Raw genomic sequence first — 25,027 nt, 5'->3', positions numbered from 1 at the left:
TAGGGTACTGGGGAAAGCTGTTCCTAGGGAGCTACTGGCTTATGGGTGCTGCTCAGTGCCATAGACTGCAGGAGGCTGTCACTGGAGAAGCTGCCGATGCTGTGGGATCTGGCTACTGGAGAAGCTGTGCATGCTGCAGGAGCTTTCCTAGTGGAGTGCCCTGGGGCCGGGGAAAGGGAAAGGCTCCTCCTCCTGCAGTGTCACCCCTGTGTTCTTTATGAACTCTCATTGTCATGCCAGCTGGAGAAGAAAATACATAAACTTTAAACAAATTTATTTTGAGAGAGAGCTTATGAGTGGGGAGAGGCAGAGAGAGAGGGAAAGAGAGAGAATCCCAAGCAGGCTCCACACTGGGGGCGGGGGGGCCAAACCACGAACCCTGAGATCATAACCGGAGTGGAAACCAGGAGTTGGATACTTAACCAACTGAGCCATCCAGGTGCCTGGAGAAGGAAATATATTTAAGGGCTCCAGCTCCATTTTTGCAGAGTAGGCAAGGGTGGGTGAGAGGCATGAAATCAATAACTGGCACATGTGGATAATCATCTCACTCTAATTCTTTGCCTCCCTTGCTGTAGCACTTCCTAAGACTTCTAAGGAAGAGTATGAGATACTGGGTAGGATCTGAAAGAATGAGGAGGGACAGAAACACATCAGAGAAGACAAGAGAGTGATGGGTGGTTAAATTTGCACTGACACACTTATTTGCATGTAAACTTGTAAAAGTCTATATGCTTTCTAGATGGAATGACTGTTTCCTGGAATAAAGAACCTAGAGCAAGACTGTTAAATTATATTTATCTATTTTTTTAAAGTTTATGTATTTATTTTGATATAGAACCAGCAGGGAAGGGGCAGAGAGAGAGCAGGGCAGAGGATCCAAAGTGGGCTCTGTGCTGACAACAGAGAGCCTCATGCGGGGCTTGAACTCACAAACTGTGAGCTTATGACTTGAGCTGAGGTTGGACGCTCAATGGATTGAGCCCCCCAAGCCCCCCAAGACTGTTAAATTATATTTAACCCGATAACTATTGCTTATCTGTATTTTTTTTTTTTTTTGAGGCATGCTGATGTGTAAAGTGTTAGTATTACCTTACTGATCTTTGCAGTTTCAAACTTGCAGAGATCCCAGAGGGTGTGTTGTTTATTGATACTGTTCTCTCAATTAAAGCAGTTTGTGTCTTTGAGCAAGTTACTTTCGTATTTCCCTATCTTTAAATGGGGTTTCCGGTAGGTAGTTATATGAGGTTTTAGAAATTGTTGTTTGTAATGATCTTGAAATATATATAATTTTAAAAGAGTTAATTGCATTTCTGCCAGGGTCTAATGTATAATAATTTTTTTTGGCCTTGTTCTAGGTCTGGGTATTGCACATGAATCTTTTGAACAAGTGTAGTTTTTAGTTATACTTATTAGAGTAATACCCTTTTATCCTGAATTTAGATTTAATATCAGCATCAGTTATTTGGCATAACACAGCATTAAGCTTGAAAGTTTTGTTATTTTTTTTAAATGAACCTTTGAATAACGTGGGACAATGAAAATCACCGAAATGAGCTGAGCTGAAGAACCAAAGGCCGCATGCTGTGTGCTGTGATTGGTGCATTTGGCTGAACAGAAGTTCACATTGTAAGAAAACCCAAGACTGGCTTATTAAAAAGCCAAGAAGCATTGGAAAAATGGTACAGAAAGGAGAAGCACAAGTGATAAGATACAAATTAAAAAGAAAATATGGAGAAGAGAGGGGAACTTCCTAGTAGAGGCTGCCAGCCACAGCCATAGGGCAGGCTTTAGAGGCAGTGGTGATAATGAGCCCAGCAAGAAGTGATCTAGAAGAGAGATTTCCCAAGGAAGAAGTAGGGAGGCGGAATACCAAAATGACCAAAGAGGGGCTGGGATTTATACTAGGGGCTGACTTTTTTTTTTTTTTTTTTTTTAATTAAAAAAAAAAAAGTTTATTTATTCTTGAGACAGATAGAGAGACAGAATGTGAGTGGGTTAGGGGCAGAGAGAGAGATACACACAGAATCTGAAGCAGGCTTCAGGTTCCGAATGGTCAGCACAATAGCTTGACGCGGGGCTCGAACTCATGAGCTGTGAGATCATGACCTGAGCCGAAGTCCGGCGCCCAACTGACTGAGCCACCCAGGGGCCCCTAGGGGGTGACATTTTTAGCATATTTATTAGGATTCTTTCAGTTATATGTAACAGAAACTTAAACTAGCTTAAGCAAAGAGATGCTATTGATTGGCTTAAGAAAATGAAAAGTCCAAGGGGGTAGATCAAGCATGGCTTAGTCCGTATTGAAATTCTCAAATCTCAGTGTCATGAGGCATCTGCTTCTTGCTTTCTTAGATCTGGTTTCCTTCCTTTTTTTCCTGCTTTTTGAGAAGGCAAGTTCTTCACAAAAGATGCAGTAAAGGACCACCAGCAGCTTCAGTCTCACATTCCACAGGTTTAGCAATCTTAGCATCTAGCATGACTCTGCAATTAAATCTTTTCCTGGCTTGACTCTGTGGGCCTTTGTCTGAATCAATGAGGAGGATAGAATTTTTCCATTGGTTAAGCCTGGGTCCTGAGCTCACACTTGCTGCCCAGGGAGTAGGATCAATATTGGTGGCAAACCACATACACTGAAAGATGGGGAGAGCTTATTGCCCAAAGGAGAATAGGGGTGCTCTTACCAGAGGAAGGGGGAAATAGATGTCGGGTATGCAAAAAACAGATGTCCACTACTCTATTTCATTAACCCCTCTGTATACTCCCCTCTATTTAACGTTATGTTTTGAAAAGGGCTTGCCATAGTATGTGGAGAACATATTTTATGTTTCTTTTCTTTTCTTTTCTTTTTTAAATTTATTTTGAGAGAGACAGAGACAGTGTGAGTGGGAGAGGGGGAGAGAGAGAGAGAGAGAGAGAGAGAGAGAGAGAGAGAGAGAGAGAGAGAGAATCCCAAGCAGGTTCTGCACTGCCAGAGCAGAGCCGGATGAGGGGCTTGAACTCATGAAACTGTGGGATCATGACCCGAGCCGATACCGAGAGTTGGATGCTTAACCGACTGAGGCACCCAGGTGCCCCACATTTTATGTTTCTTAAAAAACCAGCCAAACCAACCAAACCAACAAGCCCCTTATTTAAGTACTACTTATTTCTTTTTTCCACTGTCCAAACCCTATTCATCTTTAAGATCTACCTCAAATCTCATCTCTTGTATAAGAGTGAGAGTTTCTCTCCTACCTTTTTTTTTTAATGTTTATTTTTGAGAGAGAGAGAGAGAGTATGAGAATGAGCAGGGGAGGGGCAGAGAGAGAGAGGGACAGAGGATCTGAAGAGGTTCTACACTGACAGCAGAAGGCCTGATGCAGGGCTCAAACTCATGAGCCGTGAGATCATGACCTGAGCTGAAGTTGGACGCTTAACTGACCGAGCCACCTAGGTGCCTCTCTCCTACTGCTGAATCTGTACATCTTTTATTGTTTGTACCATGGACTGGGCAGTTAATGATCTTGTATTATCTTTTGTGTTATGGTCTTTAGTTATACTTAAAATTTTGTAGGAAAGCTATCATTTTTTTTTTTTTTTTTTGTAATCAAGTGTAAAACTGTAGTAATATAGTGGGGAAAATGATTTTGTCAGATGTTCACAAGTTTTGTGATCTACCTTATAAGTAATTATTCAAATATGGAGTGTGTTAATGATAGTACATTTTATAACGGGAAATGTATTAGTGTGAAATTCATAACTATAACACTATAAAGCCATAACTTTTAAGATGATCATATGAAAACATAATAACAGTATCAGTTACTAGATTAAATACAGGTGATTTGTCAGGCTGAACTATTACATGAAAGCTGGACACCAGAATGAAACGGAACCATAGAAAAATTTAGTCACCCCCTACTGAATTTAGTTGTGCTGAAGTAATAACACTTTGGCTTTTGAAAAATTAATATATAATTAAAATATTGCTTGTATACACAAATACGGAGATGAGATGCTTCGTTTAAAGACGTATGGATCAGTTTCAAATAAACGTAGTCAAGTTTGAGCTTTATTTCTCTTGTTTACTGACCAGAGTTTATTATGTAGCATAAAACTAATTTCTTGGGACTCAGTAAGATTACAAAAATGCAATAATAATCTGAGCCAATCTATGACAAATAAACTTCCCCCAGTTTAACAGAAAATGTCCAACATATCACATAAAGCTATATCCACTTCAGAAATGTAACATTATATGATTGTGTTTTTATTTTTTTGTTCTTTTCATTTTTTCCCATAGAAAATTAAAATAGTTTGGTTGATCTTTGTCCAAGTCTCTGAAATGTGTTATTATAAATAAGTAAAACATTATTTGACAGTTTTAAGATAATATGTCATCTGATTAGAGATAAAGCCCTCTTAGCTGGGTTCTATCACTATGAATAAAAAGCAACATTCATGAATTAAATATAGATACTACAGAGGTCTTAATATTAAATTTGTAATTGCATGCCACAATAATGAGAGCTACATTTGCTAAATGTGTTTTAATTATACCTTTGGGTAGGGGAGAACCTTATTAATTTAGAAACTAACCTAAAGAGTGATATTGGGATTATATAATGAGAAAGTTCTTCACTTATTTTCATGTTGAACACAATTACAAAAATAAAACCAAGTGAGTAATATTAATGACGCTAAAGAATAACTCACCAAATAATAGGAAACAGAATTGGGGGAGAAACCAAGAAAGTATACAGTGATACAATTTAGTAATATCATCAATGGCATTATCATCAATGACTTTCTTTTATAGTTTGATTGGAGATTGCTACATGCACTGGAAGTTGTACTTTGAAGTATGGCTAGCTTTTGTATACTTAAGTTTATTTATCATTTTTAAGTTTTTTTGCATTTTAGAATCCCCACAGTCCTTCCCTTGGTTGCAATAATAGTTTCTTCACTCAAGTGTCAAGGCTTACTTTATTAATATTTTTTCTTTTGGTAAGATCATTTTGTGGCAGCTATCCTTGTGACCAGGCTCTTGCAATCAAAGTCCACCAGTGTGAAACATGCCTACATCATGTGTTAACAGTTTTCATTGAAGATTTATTTTTTTATTTTTATTTTTTAAATGTTTATGGGGAGGGGCAGAGAGAGAGGGGGACAGAGGATCTGAAACAGGCTCCACACTGTTAGCGCAGAGCCCATGTAGGGCTTGAACTCGTGAACTGTGAGATTATGACCCGAGCCAAAGTTGGACACTTAACCAACTGAGCCACCCTGGTGCCCCTTTATTGAAAATTTAAATACAGGGTATGTATATTAAGATTGTATAGGGGATAAAGCCTAAATTTTATTAAAGTGTAAGTATTTTAACTGACAAAATAGATTCTTTTTGGGTGTTGAGAAATAAAAGTGTTGAAAAGACATTAGAATATTTAAATTTTCAAAAAGTATTTTTCAAAATACTTAAAATTTTTTTCAAAAGTATTACATACTTGATGCACCATAAAATCCCATATATCAGAATGCCATCTTTTCAGCATTCCATCTTCTCAACAGTTGGTGTCATTCAGACGGAGTGGGAAGGTAGGTGTTTTCCCAAAGTGGAGGTTGCTTAAGACGTACTACTGTGAAAAAGTCTCACAATCGCTTGCAATGCAAAGGATTTTTAGCAGTTGCCCAAAGAGCTCTTTAAAATAACGTATATATGCAAATACAATAAAACAAAAGTTGTTTACAACCTAATTTTCAAAGTCATCTCTAGGTGCTCCTGTGCTTAATTATACCTGCAATTGGCTACTTGTATTTTTGAAAATAGAGGTAGTGGGGGGAAAAAAATAAAAGCTGAGTGAATTTTAAACTTCTGGAGGCCAGCAAATTACCTTAGTGTCTTGTTCCTATACCTTATGATTTCTTAAAATGACAAAGCACTCAGTAGATCATGGTTAGTTTGATTTTAAATGACACATGAGTGACTATGATTCCACCTTCTTATGCTAGTTGAAGAGACTTATGATTAGGTTTGTAGAATATTGACTAAGGTAATAGAAGCTCTTTTTAAAGATATGAATGTCACATGTCAGAGCAAAAGCACTTGCTGTCTCTTGGATAGGATCACTCTGGACTTTGGAACAAATAGATTTAGAAGTAGTCTTTGGAACCTAATCTGATCATACATAGAAGTACTTTGTGTTTTTGTTGCCTGAGGCTCATATCATTTAAAGTCTGTTGGAAAAGAGAGTCTCCTGAAGTTTGGACTATACTTTTCTGAGTGGTAAACAGATTTTAGGTAATGATAAGAGAGACACTGTATTGTCAGCAAAGCATCTTTTAGAACTTTCTCCAAATAAGGAATTTTGATGTAATTTTTCTAATTCGAATAAGCTTTCTTATTGTATACCTGCCTGAAGGAGAAAAATTAAGAGAGGTGGCAGCAGCAGAATTAATACCAATTCTTGTGACACCCAAAAAGGATACAAATTGACAAGTAAATACATGTTAATAAATTTGTGTTACTGATACTTTGAGGAAGTATAATTAGCCCTCTTGACTGAGGACATTGGGTCGTCATTCTATAGGGCAAAATCTTAGGTCAGATTTCCAAAAATGTTAAGGTTAAGATAAGCAATCAGGAATTCTTTAGTTTCTTAAAAAACACTTTTTTTTTTAATGTTTGTTTATTTTTTGAGGTGGGGGGGCAGAGATAGAGGGAGAGAAAGAGTCTGAAGTAGACTCCCACTGTCAGCACAGAGCCGGATGCGGGGCTCCAGCCCACAAACCATGAGATCATGACCTGAGCCAAAATCAGATGCTTAACCCACTGAGCCACCCAGACGCTCCAGGAATTCTTTAATTTCTAAATAATTTATTTCAGGTTAAGTTGCTCTAGTACTTTGAAATTAGTTTATGTTGAGATCAAATGTAGAGGACAAATACACTTTTGCAGACTTTTGGAGTCTACATTAGAGATAAGAGGTCCTAATTACAAAACCTTGGACAGCTATTCTAAGGGTGGACTTTAGGATATAAATGTTTCTTGTCTAAGAAATTGGATATTATTTGCTGAAACCTTGTAGTACTACTTGTCAACTTTGAACTGTTTTTGTTATATAAAAATGCTGCCAGCTTGGGCACATGGGGTTTGTTTTATCCTTTCTCTCTATATACAACTTTTCATGATACCAGTTTAAATTTATATGCAGAAAGAGGAAGAATAGCCTCTCGTTTAATACTTCTGTGTATTCCTATCTAACAGCTCTCCCAGAAAGTGACACATTGAAAGCCATATTTCAGAGCCAGACAGTTGAAAAAGTAGTCAGAGAGTGCCTACTTCTCTTAGGGTGGTAAGTCAGATTTAGACAACTTTAAATATAGCTCATATTTTGATAGATGTTGCCAAGGTTGTGGTTCTTGGAGAACAAATCAAGTTAAGCAATTCACTAGGGAGGAAACATTTAGTTTTTGTGGGTATGCAGTTTTGGTAGCAGTCAGCCAAAAGATACATCTGCAGGATACATTTTCTCCCCCCACTGTCTTGAATTTTGCAGATTCATGGGTTCAACATGCCTCAAAAGCACTTGCATTTCATTATTCTGTAATTGATTTTTCAGCTGTGGATTCTGTTTCTAGTTCTTTCACTAAGCAGATTACCTTACATGTAGACTTCCATCTAGTGGTAAGAGTAATCATAGCAGACAATAAGTAGGTTATACAAATTATTCTTCCTTCCTTCCTTCCTTCCTTCCTTCCTTCCTTCCTTCCTTCCTTCCTTCCTTATTTATTTTTAATAATTTATTTATTTTTAATTTTATATCCAAGTTAGTTAACATATAGTGCAACAATGATTTCAGAAGTCGATTCCTTAATGTCCCTTACCCATTTAGCCCGTCCCCCTTCCCACAATCCCTCCAGCAACCCTCTGTTTGTTCTGCATATTTAAGAGTTTTTTATGTTTTGTTCCCCTCCCTGTTTTTATATTATTCTTACTTCTCTTCCTTTATGTTCATTTGTTTTGTATTGTAAAGTCCTCATATGAGTAAAGTCATATGCTATTTGTCTTTCTCTGATTAATTTCATTTGGCATAATACCCTCTAGTTCCAACCATGTAGTTGCAAATAGCAAGATTTCATTCTTTTTGATTGCCAAGTAATACTCCATTGCATATATATACACCACATCTTCTTTATCCATTCGTCCATCAGTGGACATTTGGGCTCTTTCCATACTTTGGTTATTGTTGATAGCACTGCTATAAACATTGGGGTGCATGTGCCTCTTTGAAACAGCACACCTGTATCCCTTGGATCAATACCTAGTAGTGCAATTGCTGGTCATAGGGTAGTTCTATATTTTTAATTTTTTGAGGAACCTCCATACTGTTTTCCAGAGTGGCTGCACCAGCTTGCATTCCCACCAACAATGCAAAAGAGATCCTCTTTCTCTGCATCCTCGCCGACATCTGTTGTTGCCTGGGTTGTTAATGTTAACCATTCTGACAGGTTTGAAGTGGTGTCTCATTGTGGTTTTGATTTGTAGTTCCCTGATGATGAGTGATGTCGAGCATTTTTTCTTTCTTTTTTTAATGTTTATTTATTTTTGAGAAAGAGAGCGAGAGAGAGCGAGAGAGAGCGTGAGAGGCGGAGGGGTAGAGAGAGAAGGAGACACAGAATCCGAAGCAGGCTCCAGGCTCTGAGCGGTCAGCACAGAGCCTGAGGGGCTCGAACTCCCAGAGTGCAAGATCATGACCTGAAGCTGAAGTCAGAGGCTTAACTGACTGAGCTACCCAGGCGCCCCTTGAGCATTTTTTCATGTGTCGATTGGCCGTCTGGATGTCTTCTTTGGAGAAGTGTCTATTCGTGTTTTTTGCCCATTTCTTCACTGGATTATTTGTTTTTTGGGTGTTGAATTTGATAAGTTCTTTATAGATTTTGGATACTAATCCTTTATCTGATACGTCGTTTGCAAATATCTTCTCCCATTCTGTTGGTTGCCTTTTAGTTTTGCTGCTTGTTTCCTTTGCTGTGTAGAAGCTTTTTATTTTGATGAGGTCCCAATAGTTCATGTTTGCTTTTGTTTCCCTTGCCTCTGGAGATGTGTTGAGTAAGAAGTTGCTGTGGCCAAGATCAAAGAGGTTTTTGCTTGCTTTCTCCTCGAGGATTTTGATGGCTTCCTGTCTTACATTTAGGTCTTTCATCCATTTTGAGTTTATTTTTGTGTATGCTGTAAGAAAGTGGTCCAGGTTCATTTTTCTGCATGTTGCTGTCCAGTTTTCCCAGCACCATTTGCTGAAGAGCCTGTCTTTATTCCATTGGATATTCATTCCTGCTTTGTCAAAGATTAATTGGCCATATGTTTGTGGGTCCATTTCTGGGTTCTCTATTCTGTTTCATTGATCTGAGTGTCTCTTTTTGTGCCATTTTTCTTTTTTTTTTTTTTTTTTTTAAATGTAAGCTCTATGTCTAAGGTGGGGCTTGAACTCAGGACCCTGAGATCAAGAGTCACATACATTCTCTACCAATTGAGCCAGCCAGATGCCCCCAAAGTTTCCTTTTTTTTTTTTTTTTTAACGTTTTATTTTATTTTTGAGACAGAGAGAGACAGAGCATGAACAGGGGAGGAGCAGAGAGAGAGGGAAACACAGAATCTGAAACAGGCTCCAGGCTCCAAGCTGTCAGCACAGAGCCCGACGCGGGGCTCGAACTCACAGACCGTGAGATCATGACCTGAGCTGAAGTCGGACGCTTAACCGACCAAGCCACCCAGGCGCCCCCAAAGTTTCCTTTTTAATAGACCCTGCCTCTTATTCTTCTTTGGGATAGTTACCTAATATATGCATTTAAATTTTTTTTTTTTTTAACATTTATTTATTTTTGAGACAGAGAGAGACAGAGCATGAATGGGGGAGGGTCAGAGAGAGGGAGACACAGAATCCAAAACAGGCTCCAGGCTCTGAGCTGTCAGCACAGAGCCCGACGCGGGGCTCGAACTCACGGACCGCGAGATCATGACCTGAGCCGAAGTCGGCCGCTTAACCGACGAGCCACCCAGGCGCCCCAATATATGCATTTAAATACTGGAGTCCTAACTATCTCTGTATGCCTACTGCCTAACTACTAATTCTGGTTCTGTTCACGTATCAAAAACTCCTGTGATGAGGAAGTTAACCTTTACTATTCACTTTGACTTTCTATGATATTAACATCAAGTTGTAGCAGATTTAGGTCAAATCTGCTTGGTTTCTTAAGATTTATCTTGGAAGATGTGGTTCTACATACAAGAATGTAGAATAATATGATCAGTATTTTCCTACTGCCCAGCTTCAGTAAACCTTAACATTAGCTATAAGTCATTCAAATGAATCTCATTTTTCCCATAGCTCCATGATTTATCACAAGAATAGTGCTAGCACCCTGGAAACTCCCCTCAACTCCCCTTTTTGCCTCCTTTTCTTAATTACTACTCCTCAAAGGTAGCCAGTTTCCTGAATTTTATGGTAAATATATCTTTGCTTCTCTTTACAATTTTACCACTTAAGTAAGTATTGCTAAATAATACAGTTTTGTCTGTTCTCAAAATTTGATGTAAATGGTCTTGCATACTAAGTAGTCTCTGTGTGTGTGTGTGTGTGTGTGTGTGTGTGTGTGTGTGTGTGTGTGTGGTATGAGAGACTTCTTTTGCTCATCATTACATGTGAGATTCATTCATGATGGTGCATGTGACTGGAGTTTGCTCATTTTCATTGCTGTAAAATATACCATTATATATGCCACAATTTAAGGAATCATTCTGGATGTTTTGGCTGTTTAGAAATTAATGTTTCTACTAATGATTTTGGTGCACACGTGGCTGCACACATTAGACATGTTTTAGAATTGCTGGGGTCACAGGATACACTTTTGTTCAACTTTAGTAGATAAGACCAAACAGTTTTCCAAAATGCTTGTACCAATTTATAGCCTCACTATCAGTATAAAAGAGTTACTGTCAGTTTGTCTAAGCTTTGGTATTGTCATTCTTTTTAATTTTAGTCATTCTGTTGGATAATAGTATGTCATTGTTTTAAAATTTGCATTTCCTTGATATTTAATGATATTGAACAGTTTTTTTCTTTATGAATATATGGGCCATTTGGCTAATTTTTTAATGAGATTTTATTGAAATTTCATGCCTGTTTTTCTATTGGGTTTGTTTCTTCTTCTTCTTCTTCTTCTTCTTCTTCTTCTTCTTCTTCTTCTTCTTCTTTTTAAGAGAAAGAAAAAGAGTGTGTGTGGAAGAGAGGGGCAGAGGGAGAGAGAGAGAGAAACTCTTAATCAGGCTCCATGCTCAGTATGGAGCCTGACATGGGCTTGATCCCATGACGCTGGGATCATGACCTGAGCCAAAATCAAGAGTCGGATGCTCAAACAACTGAGCCACCCAGGTACCTCTATGGTTAATATATGTATATTTTAAGATTATTTATTTATTTTGAGAGACAGAAACAGCATGAGTAGGGATGGGGCAAAGAGAGAGGGAGACCGAGAATCTCAAGCAGTCTCTGTGCTTGAACTCATGAAACTGTGAGATTATGACCTGAGCGGAAACCAAGTCAGATGCTTAACCGAATGAACCACCCAGGCGCCCCCTTGTGGTTAATATTTTTAATGCGATATTTAAAAACTAAAAAATTTCCTCAGCTTCAGTTCAAGAATGTATTCTTCTATATTACCTTCTAGTAGGTTTATGGTTCTGCTATTCACCTTTAGATCTGCCACTCACCTGCAATTGATGATCTTTGTGTATATTGTGTGATAGAGGTCAGTTTTCACTTTTTCCTCCTGTAGATAGCCAAGTGTCCCACACCATTTAGTCAAAAGGTCATTGATTCCCCACTGATTTGCAGTGCCACCTTTACCCTGAATCCAGTAAAGAAAGGAAGCAATAAAGATAAGAGCAGAAATTAATGAAATAAACAGCAAATACGTGATAGAGGGATTCAGCAAAATCAAAAGCTGTAACCTTGACAAAACGAATAATAAATCTCTAATAAGATTCATAAATGAAAAGAGAAAACATAAATTATCAATATCAGGAGCAAAGAGAAGGACATCATTATGTAACTTTGTAGTTCTTAAGAGGAACCATTGAAAAATACCTAAAAGGAGGGGGTACGTGGGTGACTCAGTTGGTTAAGTGTCCGACTCTTGATTTTGGCTCAGGTCAAGACTCATGGTTGGTGAGTTTGAGCCCTGCCTTGGGCTCTGTGTTGATAACGCGGAGGGTGCTTGGGATTCTCTCTCTCCCCCTCTCTCTGCCTCTTTCCTGCTTGCACGCATGCATGCTCTCTTTTTCGCTCTAAAATAAATAAATTTTTAAAAATTTTAAAAAAACATTTAAAAAAATAATAAAAAATAAGGAATCTTTAAAAAAAAGTATCTAAGAGGATATTATAAGCAAGTTTATGCCAATAAAGCTTGAAAATTTATGTGAAATAGACAAAGTCCTAGAAACGTCCAGCTTAACCAAAATTAATGTAAGAAGAAATAGAAAATTTGAATAGTCCTGTAACGTAAAGTAAATTGAATATATAATTAAAAACCTCACAAGGAAAGTTCTAGGTTTAGATGGCTTCATCAGCCAATTTGATCAAATATTTAAAGAAGCAGTAACATCAATCTCACATAAACTTGTTCAGAAAATAGAAAAATAAGACATATTCCTCAACTAATTTTATATGGAAACACAATCTTTTTTTTTAATGTTTATTTATTTATTTTGAGAGAGAGAGAGAGAAAGAGAGAGAATCCTAAGCAGGCTCCACACTGTCAGTGCAGAGTCTGATGTGGGGCTCCATCTCACAAACTGTGAGATCATGACCTGAGCTGAAATCAATAGTTGGATGCCTCACTGACTGAGCTACCCAGGTGCCCCAGGCCAGCACAACCTTTATATAAAACCTAATGAAGACAATACAGTAGTCCCATTCTGTCCATGGGGGATATGTTCCAAGACCCCCCAGTGGATGTCTGAAGCTATGGATAGTACTGAACCCCATATATACTTTTTTCCTATATGTACATAGCTATGATAATGTTTAATGTATAAATCAGACATATTAAGAGATTAATAACAAAAGCTAGATACAATAGGGTAATAAACAATCAAATAGAACAATTATAATATACTATAATAAAAATTATGTGCGTGTAGTCTTTCTCTCAGAGTATCTTTTGTGCTGTACTCACCCTTCTTGTGATGATGTGAGATGAAAATATGCCTGTGCAGTGAGACGTGAGGTGAATGATGTAGGCATTGTGGTAGTTGTTAGACTACTGTTGACCTTCTGATGATAGGTCAGAGGAAGATTATCTGTGGACCCCAGAAAGTGAAACTGTGGACGGGTGGTGGCGCCACTGTACAGGTATCGCCTGCATTTTGACCGTCTGTGTTTGGCCACTTTTATGAAGGACCTCCATTAGTGCCTATTTTCACTAACTGAAAGCAATCCAAAGAGGATTTCCATTTTTATGAAAAAAGGCAAAGAAGTGAAAATAGTATTCAGCGTTTATTTTCCATTGAGCCATTATAGAGGCAGCTCAGAGCCTGATCAACAAGAGTGGCCCCACCAAGCTCCTTCCCACTGCACTTAGCATCTCAGTAGCAAGCTGCCATAACTCTGAACTGTGTCTGTGAGGATCTGTGAGTTATAGGTCCTAAGGGATCTGAAAAGACTAAGAGGGGTTATTTTGGGGGTCAAGATGCAAAAAAAAAAATTTCTGTATGAGTTAATGGTAACTGCTTCTTCACTTTATACCATTTTGGCTTAATGAAAGATTTCATAGGAACTCTATACTTTTGGAAAGCAATTCCATGACTTTCTCACTTATGAATGAATGTGGAGAAATCTAAATATTAGCAAACCAAATTCAACAATATATAAAAATGATATATCATAACAATATTACGTTTATTCTAGAGATGCACGATTGGCTTAACATTAATCAATGTCATTCACCACATCAACAAAATAAGGGAGAAAAGTCATATTAATAGATGCACAAAAATTGATAAAATTAAGCACTGACTCATGATAATAAATAAATAAATAAACAAACAAACAAACAACCCTTAGCAAACTAGGAATAAAAAGATAATGCCTAAATCTGATAGTTTTTGCCAAAATGATGGATGGGGAAAGGTACCATTCTTCAATTTGCTTTACCCTTGTGATATTTATTTATTTATTTAAAAAAATTGGGGCGCCTGGGTGGCGCAGTCGATTAAGCGTCCGACTTCAGCCAGGTCACGATCTCCCGGTCAGTGAGTTCGAGCCCCGCGTCAGGCTCTGGGCTGATGGCTCGGAGCCTGGAGCCTGTTTCCGATTCTGTGTCTCCCTCTCTCTGCCCCTCCCCCGTTCATGCTCTGTCTCTCTCTGTCCCAAAAATAAATAAAAAACGTTGAAAAAAAAATTAAAAAAAAATTGTTTTTAACGTTTATTTATTATTGAGAGACAGAGAGACACAGAGCGTGAACAGGGGAGGGGTAGAGATCGGGGGAGACATAGAACCTGAAGTAGGCTCCAGGCTCTGAGCTGTCAGCACAGAGCCTGATGCGGGGCTTGAACTCACAAACTGTGAGATCATGACCTGAGCTGAAGTCAGTCGCTTAACCAACTGAGCCACCCCGGCGCCCCATATTTATTTATTTATTTTTAAAATGTTTTATTTATTTTTGAAAGAGAGAGAGCGAGCACGAGCAAGGGAGGGGCAGAGAGAGGGAGACACAGAATCCGAAATAGGCTCTAGGCTCTGAGCTGTCAACACAGAGCCCGATGTGGGGCTCAAACCCATGAACTATGAGATCATGACCTGAGCCCGAAGTTGGACATTTAACTGACTGAGCCACCCAGGCGCCCCAACTATTGTAATTAAAAAAAAAAATTCTTTTAATGTTTACTTATTTTTGAGAGAGAGTGCAAACAGGGGAGGGGCAGAGAATGAGGGAGACAGAGAATCCAAAGCAGGCTCTGCAATGTCAGTTCAAAGCTCAATGCAGGGCTTGAATTTATGAACCATGAGATCATGACCTGAGCCTGTTGGTTGCTTAACCAACTGAGCCACCCACGTGCTTCTATCCTTATAATTTTTAGAGTTGAGATTCCTTTCATGTTTGTCAGTCACTTAGGGCTCCTCTTTGGTGAATTACTTCGTCATATCTTTTGTCTAATTTTCTTTGAGTTGAGTGTATTTTTCTTTTTTTAAAAAAAAATTTTTTTTTTTTAACGTTTATTTATTTTTGAAACAGAGAGAGACAGAGCGTGAATGGGGGAGGGTCAGAGAGAGGGAGACACAGAATCTGAAACAGGCTCCAGGCTCTGAGCTGTCAGCACAGAGCCAGACGCGGGGCTCGAACTCACAGACCGCGAAATCATGACCTGAGCCGAAGTCGGCCGCTTAACCGACTGAGCCACCCAGGTGCCCCGAGTGTATTTTTCTTATACATTTTAGACATAAAATTTTAGAGTGATGAATTCTGAATACTAATCCTTTTATATGCATGACAAATATTTTTTTCCAGTTTATGCCTCTTATTTTGTTACTTTAAAGTTTTATTAAAAAATTTTTTTTAATGCTTATTTATTTTTGAGAGAGAGAGAGACAGAGAGACAGTGTGAGCAGGGGGAGGGGGAGAGAGAGAGGGAGACACAGAATCTAAAGCAGGCTCCAGGCTCTGAGCTGTTCGCACAGAGCTCCACAGGCTTGAACTCACAAACCATGAGATCATGATCTGAGCTGAAGTCGGATATTTAACCAACTGAGCTATCCAGGCACCCCTTAAAGTTTTAAATCTATTTATTTATGTATGTGAATGAGTAGTATGTTCACATGAATCAAAAATGCAGAAAATACAAAAGAGTATACAGTGAAAAGTTTTTCTCCCACTCTTGTTCTTTCATTCCTGTTCCTCTCTCCAGAGGCATTTTGCTTTCTTTTTTAAAGAACTTTGTTCATAATGCCATTTCTTGTACAGACATTTAAAGTTTTAATGTAGTTAAATATATCAATTTTTTCTTTGTGGATTGTGCTTTTTATGCCTTGTTTAAGACATTTCCTCTGTCTCATTTATTCTTTGCTCTTTTCTAAACTTTTTAAAGTTTGACTTTTTATATTTAGATCTTGTTCTGTCTGGAATTTGTCTTTTGTGTATGATGTGAGGTAGGGATCATCCTCTCCATATTATAAAACTACTTGTCTTATACTCTTACGTTATGTGATTGTTTTGTCTAATACAATTTTCAGTGTGATGCGGAACTACTGTTGAGTTTCAAGTACACATTGGCAAATACAATGAACTGGTCCAGTTTTTAATTTCTGTTTTGTTCCTACTTGCAGATGAGTGCTTAGAGTCCTGATAAGTACTGCCTTTCAGGCCCCATAATATGCCCTTGTATCCTCTAACATGTCTGGAATTTGTGTAGGCTGTGATGGGGCAGGGAAAGGAAGGTTCCTTTGTCATAACAAACAAGGAGAAAGCTTTTTTCCTGTCTCTTCGATTTACCAATGCCTCATCAGAAGCTTTCAGCACTTATGTAAGAAATTAAATTTTTTTCTTGAACTTGAGCAAACTTAGACTTTGTTTTAAAATAAGATACCATAGAGTAGGAAGTTGTTTTTGCTTAAATGTAGTATTTTTTTGTTAGTCCTAGAAATCTCTTAAGTTCTTAATGTGTTCCTTGATATTCTTACCTTTGTATTGTGATATTGTGTATTCTGCACAAAGGGATTAGTGGGCTGTGTGATATGGGGGTAATTAAAAAAATGTATCCCACTGTATCTGTCTTTTCCACCTCTCATCTTCCATTTTACTTCTTTTTTAACCATTTCTCTCTCTTACATCCTGTCTTACCAGATGCCCCCCTCAGAAAAAGGGAGGAAGAGGAAACAAAAAAGTAGGTTAAAGACATTAAAGTAGGGCAGAACAAGAGTGAATGATCATGAGAAGGAAGGGGAGGAAAAGCAGAAGGAGAAAAGAGGAGATTGCTTATTTGTGACCTGTGTGTTAGGACTCCAAGGCAATTTTTCTGGTATTCTTTGTGAGTAGGTAGGGGCAGCCTTGAATTACTTATTCTTCTACCAGTTCTACCTGTTTAGGAGGGGGCACACTTGGGGGCTAATGGCCAGGCAGGAAGGACTCTGTTGACAAACTGTGTAGCTAGGGCTTTGTGCTTCTAGTTCCTTTCTCACATGTGTATGCGATCCAGTTTAGTGCTGGAGGGTCATCTGTGATGGAAATTTTAGAATTTTAACCGAGTATTTCTCTGGATATTAATAAACTAAAGATCTGAAAGTTATATGTCTGTATGTGGTTCTACTTCAGGGATATAATGGATGCTATTCATGTATATATACATGTTAGAACTAATTTGATCTGAAATCTGTTTTTCAGAATTAAAAGGAGTGTGCAATCCGTAAAATGATAGTTTAGCCTCAGTAAATTATAAGAATCTTTTCAGTGCTGATACATTTCATGATTTTTTCTGGCTGTCTCAGAGTAGTGATTTCTGATTGGCAGTGATCATAAACAGTAGTTTTATATTGACTATTGGTTCTTAACTGAAATAAGCTGACATTAAAAAAAAAAAGAGGTTTTGCCAATGGTTACTTTTGATTTTAATTGGCTTCTCATCATTGGCATATTTACAGGGAAAATAACCTTTCTTTGTGTGTAAAAAGGTTGAAGAGATAAGCAGGTTAAGGTATCTTTCTTTACTGACTCTTTGGCTTGAGAATACGCATAATTTAAAATTTTTACATGAATTCTTATATTGTCATTCCAGACAAAAGAAAGAATTAGTAGCCACCAATTGAAGATTTGGGCTGTTGATTGAAGTTATGTGATAATTTTTCAAGGAAGTAGTGACAAACTTTGAAGTTTTCCCATGCCTTGTTTTCATTATGCCATTGTTAAAAATTATCCAGGTAGTGTTGACAAAGTGGATTATAGATCACTAATATTTAATATTTATTTATTTATTTATTTATTTATTTTTTTAATTTTTTTAAAAATGTTTTTTATTTATTTTTGGGACAGACAGAGACAGAGCATGAACGGGGGAGGGGCAGAGAGAGAGGGAGACACAGAATCGGAAACAGGCTCCAGGCTCCGAGCCATCAGCCCAGAGCCCGACGCGGGGCTCGAACTCACGGACCGCGAGATCGTGACCTGGCTGAAGTCGGACGCTTAACCGACTGTGCCACCCAGGCGCCCCAATATTTAATATTTAGAGTGTTATTTTTCCTTCAACAGTATTTTGGTACCTAGGATGTTGTGGAAGACTTTAAGTTGTGATTTTTTTTAATTTATTTTTTTATTGTGGGAATGTTTGTATGTGTCAGGTGGATTTTGACTTCGCCTGGCAGACGTGATGACTTGTCCTTTCTGGCTTGTGTTCTACTCTTTGGTTATATAGTAGATGCCTTTATATAATAAGGGTTAGAACAAGCCATTAGAGATAATTGGTAATAGATACAAACAAGTGTTGTTGTGTCTGCTATCAGAGGTGGAATCACATGAAGTACAAAGGAGTATAGTAGTTAGGTATTAGAAAACAATGAATAGGGAAGAAAATATTTCCTGAGAGTCAAAGGAACTTTGCCAGGAGTACAGCCTGAGTAATGTAGGAGTGGAAAACCAGCTAAGATCAGGGGCCCACAGAACATATCAGCTTAGTATTATTTAGTGACAGAAAAGTGAAATTAGGAGCAAGATGTAGAAGTTTGCCAAGTGCCCTAGAGAGAAGAAACTGTCTGAACAAAGGTTGGACTTAGATGACGGGCAGAGGCATCTAGGATGGATTTTATTTTATTTATTTTTGAGAGAGACAGAATATGTGTGGGGGAGGGAGAGAGAAAGAGGGAGAGTCTTAAGCAGGCCCTGTGCTGTCAGCACAGAGCCCATGAGGGGCTCGAACTCATGAACCGTGAGATCATGACCTGAGCCAAAATCAAGAGTTGGACCCTTAACTGATTGAGCCACTCAGGCACCCTAGAGTTGAAGGAATGTAAAATAAAACTTATTTCTTAGAGCACACCTGGGTGGCTTGGTTGAGTATCTGACTCTTGATTTCAGCTCAGGTCATGATGTCATGGTTTGTGAATTTGAGTCCTGCGTGGGCTCTCTGCTGATAGTGCAGGACCTGCTTGAGACTTTACCTCTTTCTCTCTTTCTGCCTCTCTCTCTCAAAATAAATAATAAAGACAAAAAAACAAAACAAAACAAAAAACCCTACAAGCCTATTTCTGGACCTGGGTAAGGTGGAATTAATTTATTTTATATACCTGTAAAGGTGAAGGCTTTTCATTCTGGGGAAGGCTTTCCGATTATGAGGAATAGAATCCAAGGGCAGCTGACTCAGTTAAAGGGAGCTGATTATTAGAAAATGCCTGTATAGGGACCCAGGAACCAAAGAACCCTATGGGTAGAGTAAATGTCTCCAAAATGTCTACTACACTATTTAGATGTAGTTTTAGCTCTTTTATAGTTTTATGCTTACTATCATGTGTTTCTGTGGCATTGGAGACTGGCCTAAATGTGGTACTGTGAATAGTTGGGATGATGCATGGGAAATAGTATAATTTTTTTTTATGTTTATTTATTTTGAGAGAGAGACAGCATGAGTAGAGGAGGGACAGAGAGGGACACACAGAATCCGAAGCAGGCTCCAGGTTCCAAGCTGTTAGCACAGAGCCCGATGTGGGGCTTGAACCCACAAACCGTGAGATCATGACCCGAGCTGAAATTGAATGCTTAACCCACTGAGCCACCCAGGTGCCCCGGTGTCTTTTCTTTTTCAATTTAATTTAATTTTTTAGAGTGTTTTATTTATCTTGAGAGAGAGAGAGAGAGAGAGAGCGAGCATGCACACATGTGTGCAAGCTGAGGAGGGACAGAGAGAGAGAATCCCAAGCAGGCCCTGGACTGTCTGCATAGAGCCTGACGTAGGGTTCGATCTCAAGAATCGTGAGATCATGACCTGAGCAGAAATCAAGAGTTGGATGCTTAATCGACTGAGCCACCCAGGAGCCCCTTGGTGTCTTTTTATCAAATGAAATTACACGGGGCGCCTGGGTGGCTCAGTTGGTTAAGTGTCTGATTTCGGCTCAGGTCATGATCTTGCGGTTTGTGGGTTTGAGCCTTGCATTGGGCTGTGTGCTGACAGCTCAGAGCCTGGAGCCTGCTTCGGATTCCATGTCTCCCTCTCACTCTGGCTCTCCCCTACTCACAATCTGCCTCTCTCTCTCTCTCTCAAAAATAAACATTAAAGAAAAATTGTTTTGAATGAAATTCCTAAGTATCTGCATGGGTATAACCTAAACAGCAACAAGCTCAAATTGTCTTCTTTTGTACAGTCAGCAGATTAAGGATTAGGTTTTTCAAAAGACCAATATGTAGATTAACCCACAGAAAGAGTGAATAATTATATGGCTTAGAGAGCATGAGAAGCATGCAGAAATGATCCCCCTAACGAGTCTTCTGTTTCATTTTTTTCAGTGATGCTATCTGTAATTTTGTTATCTGCAATGATTCTTCCCTTCGAGGGCAGCCCATTATCTTCAATCCTGACTTTTTTGTGGAGAAACTCCGACATGAGAAACCTGAGGTGTTCACCGAGTTGGTGGTCAGCAATATCACGAGGCTCATCGACTTACCTGGAACTGAGTTGGCTCAGCTGATGGGGGAAGTGGACCTTAAATTGCCTGGTGGGGCCAGCCCAGCACCGGGATTCTTCCGGTCTCTGATGTCTCTCAAGCGGAAGGGTAGGGGATGTGTCTGTGAAGGGTGGGCAGGTCTCAGCTGCTCCCTGGGCTTTATTCCTAACATCTGCACATTCACTGAGTTGCTGTTATTTAAAGTATTTTTTGGTCATTTTTCTCATTTTCATAAGTAGTAAAATCTTAAGTAATAGTAATAAAAATTTTTTAAAAATAGATAAGTTAAAGCAAGTATATCAGTCCCTGAGAGAGATGACATGATTTAGTTTAGGTAGTTGTCAGAGGCACCTTGATTTTCATGCCCTATGACATAGCTGAAGAGTAAAGAATGGACATTAAAAATAATTTTTTTTTAATGGTTATTTATTTTTGAGAGAGAGAGAGAGAGACCATGCGAGCGGGAGAGAGGCAGAGAGAGAGGGAGACAGAATCCAAAGCAGGCTCCAGGCTCTGAGCTGTCAGCACAGAGCCCGACATGGGGCTTGAACCCACAGACGGTGAGATCATGACCTGATCCGAAGTTGGATGCTTAACCGACTGAACCACCCAGGCGCCCCAAGAATGAACATTTTTTATTGCAGTTCTCAAATGTTTTCATTCTATGGAATGCTTTGATAAGGCATTATCAAAGAGCTATGAGTCACCCAAAATAAAAGCCTCCCTAGAAAATAAATTGTAGCGGTACTATTTCATTTTATTAAACATAAGAAAATCATTTAAGGTAGACAAAAATGTTTAAACATGACAATAGATTAGACCCTATACTCTAGTGGATAGTCTGTCATACTTTGACAATCATGGCTCTAAATTCTATTTTTTAATTTTAAGCTAATTATCAACATGCTAAGTATTGTTACTTAAGAAGATAGTTTTGGCCTTCAGGGAACCTACAGTTTAATCTTAAACATGCAGAGTTGATTGAGAGTTGTTGCATTTTTGGGGGCACTAACAGCTTTAAGGTTTTTACTGAACCTGTGAAAACATTTGCTGGATTGTTATGTAGGATGCTTGAGTGGTTTTAAGAATGATGATTTTGTACTATTTGTGGAAAATATAGCCCTGTCCTGTTGTATGTTTTTTTAGAAAAAGGAGTGGTATTTGGATCCCCATTGACGGAAGAAGGCATTGCCCAGATATACCAACTGATTGAGTATCTACACAAAAGTAAGACTACTCAGGATTTTGTTGTTCTGTGTTAATGAAGAGTTGTCAGTTTTGTATGAACTTCCTTGAGTTAGTAGGTGCTAATGAACATAAGACACTAACCAATTATAATTTTAGGTGGCATGTTTCTAAATATATTTCTTCTTAAATTTCTTTTCAGAGAGAATTTGTTTTAAAAAATTTTTAATATTTATTCATTTTTTGAGAGATAAGAGTGTGAGTGGGGGAAGAGCAGAAAGAGAGGGGGACCCAGAATCTGAAGCAGGCTCCAGGCTCTGAGCTGTCAGTACAGAGCCTGACGCGGGGCTTGAATTCACAAACTGCGATATCATGACTGAGCTGAAGTCAGAGCTTAACCGACTGAGCCACATGGGCGCCCCTAGGCACCCCTATTTATGACTTATTTATGTGGGGCACTGTGGTAGGAGCTAGAGCAGAGATTGTAAACCGATAGATAATGTAAGGACTTGCGTCCTCTATGTTCATGTGTTGTTTGCTTGGCAAAGTATTAAAATAAAAATAAAATTAATTACTGGTGGAAGTCCAGGTTTTCAAAATTCTTTTGGTATAGGAAGATCTAGCATCCTGGGGCCCCCACTTGGATACAATCAACTGGAGCACAGCTATGTGGTCTCCAGTTTGTTTTGGTTCCTATTCATTCATTTACTGTTACCTGCCTGCCCTTGTAGGCATTTGAACTTGAGCCCCTGAATTAGGAGGCTATACAAAGATAAATATATACCTCAGCTGAAAATATGAACTTTTATGCTTCTTCTAGATCAGACCAAAAGTATAATTCCGCCCCCTTCCCCCCCTTTTAAATCCTCTTAGGTTAGCTTAGAACCTAGTTGGCAGGGGAGAACAGTTTAGTTGCGATGATCCTAAGCTTCTGGGAATCTCAGACTGAAAGGTGATCTGACGGGTTAGAGTTCTAATTTCTGGGACAGTGCAGAGACTCCAAATTCATTTTGGGCTGGAAAACCATTTACAGGGGCAACACACTTCCACAGATGAATTCAGCACCTCTAAACAAAGTCTGGGATGGCCAAAGGGAAGGGGACTTCTGGAAGATTTGGCTTTCTTCCCACTTATTTTTCAAGCTCATTCTAATCATTGTTCAGGTTAAATTCAGTCTCCAGATGTGCCTGAGGCAGACCATGTCCAGGTGCTCAGGGATGTTCAGATAAGTCTCCTCAAGGGCCAGTAGATTCTAAACTTCTCTGGGAAAATGGTGGTGGTGGTGGTAGGGTAATCTCCTTCAAGGTGTTTATAAAGGGTCCTTCAAGTGTAAAGTAGTCTTCTAGATCAATTGTTTTAATTGTAATTTCTCTTTTTGCTTCCTTTTTGCATGTCTTCTGTTCTTTTTCCATGCTAAACAGACTTGAGAGTAGAGGGTTTGTTTAGAGTACCAGGGAATAGTGTCCGACAGCAGATTTTAAGAGATGCTCTCAATAATGGAACTGATATTGACTTGGAATCAGGGGAGTTTCATTCAAATGATGTTGCTACCTTGCTGAAGATGTTTCTAGGAGAGTTACCTGAGCCGCTGCTGACTCATAAACATTTCCATGCACACCTCAAAATTGCTGGTGAGTATAGGAGGTGAGAAGGAGATGTAAATGAATACATTTCTTTTAGTTGAGTAAAGTTGTTTGGAATTTTCTGTTGTTTGTAACCCACAGTAATACTTCCGCCAAAATTGGTTAAGAATTCATGGTATTTGGGGCTCTCTGGGTGGTATTGGCCAGTTTAGTTTTAATCAGGTGTTTTTCTTGCTAAATCAGCTTCTTTGAAAATAAAATCCGGATTTGATTTATTTTTGTATCTCTGATAGATCCTAGCATTGTGCTTTGAACATTTTAGTTGCTCAATAAATGAATGCTTTTCACTGGATTGATTCACATACCTGAGATGGTTATAGGTTTGCTATATTTACTTTGGCTTGAGGCATTTGCTAATATTAAGTATTATTATGCCTCAGTTGAGATCATCTCTAATCTAGGAGACTTGTTTTTTGAAAATAATTTTGTTCTCTAAATAGGCAATATGTTCACATGGTTCAAAATTCAAAAGATTTAAAAGTATAGAGTGAAAAGCCTCTCTCCTGCCCCTGTCCCCCAGTACCCAGATTTTCTTCCTGGAGGCAGCCATTGCTATTGATTTCTTATGTATCCTTCCAGAGGTATTTTATACATTTACAAACAAATACTTACATATATTCTTTTTCTCTCTTTTAGGTATTGGTAGTGGTAGGGTATTATATACATGGTTCTGTGGTTTGCTTTTTTCACTTGATATATCTTGGAGGATGTTCCATTTTCAGCTCATATTTACCTCATTCTCTTTTATGCCTGTATGGTAGGGAATTCATTCTTGAATTGCACAGCTGTTAGGCTGCTATAGGCTCTAAGCGCACATAACATCAAAATCTATACTGCACTTACTTGATTTTCTGCCCTTGGGTATTTTCCTCTTTCTTTTAATTTTAAGTAAAATATAAGATTATTTTTTCTGTGGAATAATTTTTACTTCTTAAAAAACTAGCTTTGAATTTCTAACCTCTAATTAAGATTAGATTTTCTTTTTAGCACTCTCAGGATATTCAGGTTATACAAATGAGTAAATGTTATTAAAACGTTGTATAACTTTATAATTATTTTGGAGAGAAATAAACTTGGATCTTGAAAAAGATATGGAAAATATTGGTACGTTTTTTATAAGTGTTAATATGAAGAATGTTCGTTCCGTTTACTTTGAGTTAATTTAGTGCCATACTTGAAATCCTCCGCTCCACCACCCGTGACTCACACTTCTTTGCAATCATATTGAGGTGTGGCACAGTTGTAGCATTTGATATGCCTTGCTGATAACTGGAAGGTATTTTTGTTTTTGGTTTCATATTAACAAGGAATAGTTTCTAGAAATAATACCTGCCTTTCCTAAACTTGGATTTATTATTGAAGTTAAATAGTTTAAACAACATACTAACTATTTTTGGGTCTATATGGTTTATATCCAAATGGTTATTTGTATTGTTTGAAATTCTGATTATCCAGGGGACGGTTTTTATTGATAACCTATGTAGCCTCTTAGGGGAGAAATAGTGATTCGGATGTCATGA

General features: G+C 38.3%; 1 protein-coding gene across 5 annotated transcripts in view; it reads left to right on the top strand.

The window, feature by feature from the left end:
* ARHGAP19 (Rho GTPase activating protein 19) overlaps window positions 1-25,027 on the top strand; it is an 81,759-nt gene that overhangs the window by 18,507 nt on the left and 38,225 nt on the right. For 4 of the 5 annotated variants that reach the window (XM_058697337.1, XM_058697339.1, XM_058697338.1 and 1 more), the window contains 3 exons: window positions 20,522-20,787; window positions 21,826-21,906; window positions 23,286-23,495. In XM_058697337.1, the coding sequence (XP_058553320.1) occupies window positions 20,522-20,787; window positions 21,826-21,906; window positions 23,286-23,495 (557 nt within the window). Of the gene's footprint in view, window positions 1-16,515; window positions 16,560-20,521; window positions 20,788-21,825; window positions 21,907-23,285; window positions 23,496-25,027 lie in introns of those variants that run through there. The other variant, XM_058697341.1, reaches the window with a different exon arrangement.

The sequence above is a fragment of the Neofelis nebulosa genome, chromosome 13 (genome assembly GCF_028018385.1).
Source record: "Neofelis nebulosa isolate mNeoNeb1 chromosome 13, mNeoNeb1.pri, whole genome shotgun sequence".
Taxonomy (NCBI): Eukaryota; Metazoa; Chordata; class Mammalia; order Carnivora; family Felidae; genus Neofelis; species Neofelis nebulosa.
This window is presented reverse-complemented; position numbering and strand designations above follow the sequence as displayed.